The following is a 7,053-nucleotide window of genomic DNA, read 5'->3' as shown; positions in this document are numbered from 1 at the left end:
GTATGTTTCATTTGAAAACATCCCAAATATGTATGGTTTAGATCCTTTCTGTCCTTATTCATTCCTCTTTCTTTGTGCTCAGGCATCTAGTATTTTATGAAGGAAACCAACGGCTGTAACTGGATTTGAGAACATTGTATTCTGGAGTGCATCCATTTGAGATAAAGTGTAAACACTATTTCATAACCTATATAAATAGTAATAAAAAAAAAGAAAAGAAAAACCAAATAAAACCATTAAAAAAATCAGTTAATGTAAACAATAGATCATTTTCAACCATCTGCTGCATATAGATAAATATAAATAATACATATAGTTAATAGACAGTAGATAATATAGATTTATTCTCTCATTTATGAGAAAAATAAAGTCAGGGAAAAGGAAACAGACAGATGTCATAGCATCATTGTCATTTATTTCCCTGAGGGGAATATATTATTTGCATATATAAAAAGCACAGTGTTTATACAGTGATATACATGTGAACACACACACACATTAAGCATCACATCTTTCTAACAGCTTGCTGAAATCACCAATGGTAAGGACAATTAATTTTTTCTGATTTAATTTCAAGAATATGTGCAGGTAAAGTTCAAATATATTATGTAGTAAACTCGTACACAATGTCATTATTGAATGATTAGATTTTTAGGTATAAAATTATAATTTTATTTCATATTTTGCTATCACTTTTAATAAGTGCTTGTTGAATTATTCCGTTTAAATTGTTTACAAGTTCAGATATTAAACCATAATGTTGGATTTGTTCGGTTGATTCATTGATGTGAATAATATAAATATCCTCTCAACATTGAACGATATATCGTCTTTAATATTTACGTCCAAGATCTCGTTTTTTTTTTTTAGAGAGACACAGTATTTGTCCACTGTTTATATGATCGCTATGTGTGTATGCATGCATTTAACAGCATGATTGTGACATTACACACTTATTATGATATTTAGATTTATGTAAAAGATGGAAAACATGGTCTGTTAAAACCTGGTTTGCATTTTTAGACTGATAACAGCCACAGAGAAATATTTTTGCATAAAGTAAGATCACATGGCATGATATAGATCTAGTAAATGAAAATATAATCAATAAAATAATAATAAGTGTTTATAAAAAAAAATCGACACACACTTGTTAAAATTGCAGGGTTTTAAACACATGGAACCTCTTTAAGTCAGGTCTGATATTTTCCACCTTAAATTTGAAAAGTGAAAACTAAGTTATTTGGAGGGAAAAAAGAAAGAAGAAAGTAAAAAAACCATTACAATTACCTGAGTACATGAGAGTGTATTTAAAATGGAGCATGTAACTCTGCTTGGAAGTAATAAATAAAGCTTAGCTATTTCTGTAGGATTATTATTTTTTTTTTATCTCTTTATGATCTCTTTGGACGATCTATCAAGGGTGGGATTTCAAAAGGCAGTTATCAACAAGTGAAGCAATTGGGGTACCGCAGCGACATTATCAAGAACAGGACGTCCTTCCAAAATAGACATAAGGACATGACACTTACTGTATAAATCTTCCAAAAGACCTGCAGTCTATTATAGTATCTTAAATATGTAATATCTTAAATATGTAGTATCTGAAATATGTAATCGTTGTCTACAGAGATTTCTTCTAAGCAACAGCTACTCTCCTGCACAACCAGAAATATACATCATTTCCTGGCGTCACAAACAGGATCCGAAATATACTTCACTATAAATATCATAAAGCCATTCTAAATAACAACAAAAACCATATGGAAAACATCAATGTAATTAGAAAAAGGTAGGACTTTTTGGCAGAGGCGGATCTACCGGGGTGACACGGGGTGGCAACTGCATCCCTAAGATAAAGCATTGCCACCCCCGCACTGGTATTCAAATGTATAAAATATAAATGTAATCATTTTTCTTTAACAATTTACAGCAGCGGTGCTTTAATATGATGACAAAAAAGTTTAACGCTTAACTATTTTCAAAGGTATGTTTTTCAGTAGCTCGCATCTTCAGAACTGACAAGTGGAGTCACATGACAACAGCGCGTTTGGTGGTGTCAGTCAATGTGCTGATTTAACTGTTGTTTCTGTGTATTCATTGTGTTTTTGACTTAAGTAAACCAATTTTTCATCAATTGAGGCTTTGTACCTATATATAATGTGTAGTTTGTCATCGCACAGACTTAAACTTGTTACAGGTTTGCGTAGAACTCAAACTTGTAAAGTTAAAGCATACTAATTGTTAGTAACAATGAATGAGATGTTTGTGTATTTGAACAAAACTGTTGAACACTGAAATTAATGCCTTAGAAGGAATTGGTGATTCTCCCACAATTAAAAAAAAAAACAGAATACCTGGGTCAAATTCAAAGGATTTTAAGACATCATATATAATGTTCTTAGATCAGTTATTATTAAAAAAAACTGATTAGTGTGAAATACCCTGTAACTTATTCATCTTAAGCCAAATGCATTGAGTAGTTCCATTCCATTAGCAGTTCCATTCTTATTCCCCATTCGGGAACTTCGAGCTGCGTCCCAACGCTTTGGGAACGTCCCCACGTTGTCCACGCTCTGAACCACGTGTGAAATCTGGCCAATAGGCAAGACGTGGCATCATCAGCAGGCGACGTTGCATAAAACAAGAAGCTACAAAATAGCTGTCCGGTGGTAGCGACATTAGCTTCTGTTTGTTCAGGTAAGCGCTTTGTGTGTGTATTTGTGCACTCAAGAGCTTACATGCAGGCAGAATTCCGTCTACATGTTTCTTATTGCCCTGTGTATATCGAGCTCCAGTTCCCCGGGGAGAGAACTTGTTCGGTGGTTCCATCTCCTGGTGCAAGCAGGGATATCTCTCCCTCCAGGGAAGGAGAGATGATGGATGCTAGCGAGCCCGTGGACTCCTCACAGCCTGTGCTGTACGAGGAGTTCCTTGAGGTCATGACGCAGGCAATGTCCAAGCTCAAGCTAGCTTGGCCGGTCGAGAAGCAGAAGCAGCGTGCACCCAGTATGCTGGATGAGCGCCTCCTACGGCCCGTGTCACAGCCTCAATGGCTTCCCCGAACTACACACCGAGGGGTCCAGGTCCTGGGAGGCCCAGTATGAGGCGCATGCTTTTTCCCCAACTAACCCTGCTGTACGCAAATGTGGTTGGGGCTAAGGAGTGTGGCAATGGGGCGATGCCACGTGTGGAAGAGACACTAGCAAGCTATCTCTCCCTAGGTGGTGCATCGCTAAAGGCTTCGGTATGCCTATGAAAGCCGCTTTGACTCTAGTAAGTAGGGCTAGGTGGCAGGTCAGGCTGCGGGTTGCCTCCACACGATGAGTGTGTTGCAGGCATACTAGGCTGACCTGCAATGAGAGATGGGATTCAGCTCTGGGGCTGACGATTAGGAGTTATGTCGCGCTGTGGCCTGACACTGACCGTTGGTCGATCAATGTCAGCCCTGGTAGCCCTGACTCACCCTGTGCGCAGAGATATCCGACAGAGACCGGGCTTTCCTTCTGGCTTTCCTTCAGGAGACCATGGTGGCGTTTCGGTGGTACTTCCCTTCCGCTCCCATTGGGCTGCTCGGCGGCAGCCTCAGCCTGGTACGTCCAGGCACCGCTAAGGCCAGAAAGAGGGCATTGCCACCCAGTCCCCGCGGGGAGGTCCTAAGGGCTCCTGGCGACGCTCTAGGCCCGAGAAGGAGCTGGTCGAACTGAGGGTCATCCTCGCCTCTAATAAACGAGCCTGACGGCTTACATCTTGGATGGCATTGTACCACTGGGAGGCCAGGCCGTTGGCTCTGCAACAAAATGTGCTCCAGAGCATGGCCCCCCTCCAGTGGGTTTACTCCTTCTATTGCGCCCAAAAGATTGCTGCGGATGGGGGAGGCTCGCCGCCTCTCAGGAGGCGGCGCTAACGGCCGCAGTATGCTGCTCCGGCCGTTCGGGTAGAGGAGGCCGGTCTGCTAGCCCTGACACGGGAAGTGTTTCAGGGCACAGACTCCCTCCAACGGTTCATTCCCTCTATTTCCGCCCAAAAGATCGCTGCAGATGGAGGAGACCCGTCGCCTCTCAGAAAGCTTCAACGGCTGCAGGGCACCGCTCCCCGAGGGGAACAGGAGGTGCGTGCTCTCCTGAGGATAGAGGCCATCGAGGTGGGTTCCCCTCAGGTCAAGAGTCAGGCTACTACAGCCCGTACTTCGTTGTTCCAAAGAAAGATGGCGGGTTGCGTCCAAACCTAGATCTCCGCTCCTTAAACCACTCACTTAGGAGGCTCAGGTTTAGGATGCTCACTCTTAAAGAGGTCATGTCTCAGGTCAAGTCCAAGCTCCTCACAGCACCCCACAGAGTGTGCTGTGTCAACCCTGTCATGCTGCAGGCATTCTGCCCTCCTCCGTATCTAGTCCTCGACCAGGAGAAGGAGAACCAGCTGTGTCCAGGGCGAGCACTGGACACTTACCTCCACAGGACAAGTTGGGGCAGCTGTTTGTCTGCTATGGCCCTAATTGGAAAGGATTCCCTGCCAACAAGCAGACTCTCAGCAGGTGGGTAGTGTATGCTATTTCATCATCTTATGAGTTCTCTGGTCTCCCCGCTCTGCTCGGGGTCAAGGCTCACTCCACGCGGAGTGTGGCAGCCTCCACGACCTGGTCCGCTGGAGTTTCACTCCAGGACATTTGCAACGCTGCGGGCTAGTCCACCCCGCTGACCTTTATTGGGTTTTATGACCTCGACCTCAGAGCCACTCCATGCTCCCCTGGCTTGCATGCAGGTGCTGAGGCCCTCACACATTAGGCAGGGTCTGGTCAGTGTGGCATGATTGGATATCTCGTTCTCAAAGCGCTGTGACGTTCATGAATGGGGAACGTCTCTATGTTACGTATGAAACCCTAGTTCCCAGAGGGAACGAGACGCTGCGTTCCCATGCCACACTCCCTGCATCTCTGCGGCGCTTACCTTCTCTCTTCTGCAGAAGCTAATGTCGCTACCACCGCACAGCCATTTTGTAGCTTCCTGGTTTGTGCAATGTCGCCCGCCGAAAAAGTCACGTCTTGCCTATATTGGCCAGATTTCACACATGATCCAGAGCGTGGACATAGCGTTGTGATACAGCGTCTCGTTCCCTCGGAGAACTAGGGTTACATACGTAACCTAGAGACATTTCATAGCAACAACCATGACATGATTAAATGATATTTTGCTACAGCATGATTGGCTGATTGGATATGCAAATGTTTATAATACAGTGTCACTGGGCTGTGTTGAGAATGGATTCAGTCCATGGTGACATTATGGGATTTCCTGGCAACCCCAGTGTTGCAAATGTCCTCCAGTGAAGGGTAGGCTGCTCCTGTGAGGAATATACAGTTAATTTAGAGAAATACATTTTGTAAAAGTGAGCTAGTCAGTAAAAAACTTTGGAATCCTGGGGATGCCCTTTTCAAAATCCTGCTTAAAATCGTTGAGAATTTTGGCTCTCAATATAATGTCCAATTTAATGAATGCAAATCAGGATTCATATTACAATAATAGTATCCAAATGTTCATCATGCTACACATTCATCTTTCTTATCGTAGTGTGCATGATAAACATACATGTGCATTAATTTAAAACATACAAATCTATTTGCTTTAAAATTACATCTTGATTATGTGAAGTAATAATAAGTGGATATGTGATAATCTGTCTAACTGCAGGCGTCCAACTGTACTGATATCAACAGTCTACTCTACATCAACTACCTCTCCCCCATGTATGCTGTAGAGTCTGTCATTGGCTCCCTCTGCAACCTGTTTGTGATCCTGGTCTATATATTCTGTCTGCCTTCTTGGAAATCTACAAATGTGTATATGTTTAATCTGGCAATTTCCGACCTCATCTGCATGGCCACCTTAGCTGCACTGTCCTACAACTACAAGAATAACCTAAAATTACCCCCTAATCCATGTGTGGTTGTTCGGTACATCCTTCATGTTAACCTGTATGCCAGTATTGTCTTCATGCTGTGGGTGGGTGTGGACCGATTATTCCTGATGTGGTACCCACAACGCACCCACTTCTTTTTGACTTTAAAGGGCTCATTGCTCGTCAGCATCCTGAACTGGATTTGGGTGACAATCGAGCTTGCTCCTTACATCTACTTTATTATGGATGACTTGGTGCAGAGCAGCATGTGTAATGATTTCAGCAGCATGTACCAAACCATCCCTGTCCTACATTACAGCTTGTTGCTTAGCGCATTTGCATATGTGCTGCCACTGCTGGCCTTGTATTTGTTATCCAGTAGGATGGTTTCTCTGCTGAAGAAGAGACAGGAAGTGCTCGGGACATCCTTCGAAAGGCCAATGAACATCGTAAAGGCTGCGGCGGTCATGCTGCTTGTGCTCTACTTGCCATTTCACATCATGAGAAACTTGCGCATCATATCACAGCTTCCTCATTTGGAAATGTCACCGTGCACGAAGACCTACATCGAGACGGCATACATAATTGTACGGCCAATTGGATTTTTTCACAGTGTCATAAACCCTGTGTTTTATGTCCTAATGACAGACAGGTTTAAAGAGATCTTACAGGACAAGTGGAAGAAGATTAGAAGATTCACCTAGAAGTCAAAAGCAAATCTTAATAAGCAGAAAATTGGCCTTTATTATCTACTTATTTTGATGCATATTACACTTGTAGCTATGTTGTATTTTATGCATGGATTAAAAGTATTTATTTTATTCAACTAGTATACATTTATCTATACAAAATAAAAATTTATAAAATACTTAATTAATCCTGTACATTGGTAAACATTCTGTCTTGGCTATTCAGTAAGGGGGAAAACTGTTACTTACTGTAAACTGTAAACATAGGTACTGATGGAGGTGAGGAGATCTGGGGTGCAGTCAGTGTTCCAGTTCATTTTGAACCCTACCCATGTAAATCTAATCTTCCTAGAGATCCTTTTGTGTCCAGGGGTATTTTATGCTGGAAAGGTGTGGGTCTCATAGTTCAAATAAAATGAAAATGTAATGCTACCAAATCCACGAAGACCCTATACAACTGTGTGCCTCC

At 42.6% G+C, this 7,053-nt stretch overlaps 1 protein-coding gene across 1 annotated transcript; it reads left to right on the top strand.

The window, feature by feature from the left end:
• Positions 1-485: 485 nt before the first annotated feature.
• LOC310734764 (succinate receptor 1-like) lies at positions 486-7,053 on the top strand. Its single transcript, XM_083557188.1, has 2 exons — positions 486-541; positions 5,688-7,053. Exons 1-2 carry the CDS (start codon positions 539-541, stop codon positions 6,597-6,599), a joined length of 915 nt encoding a protein of 304 aa, XP_083413314.1. The 5' UTR covers positions 486-538; the 3' UTR covers positions 6,600-7,053.

The sequence above is a fragment of the Silurus aristotelis genome (assembly GCF_946808225.1).
Source record: "Silurus aristotelis genome assembly, chromosome: 12".
In the NCBI taxonomy this organism is placed as follows: domain Eukaryota; kingdom Metazoa; phylum Chordata; class Actinopteri; order Siluriformes; family Siluridae; genus Silurus; species Silurus aristotelis.
This window is presented reverse-complemented; position numbering and strand designations above follow the sequence as displayed.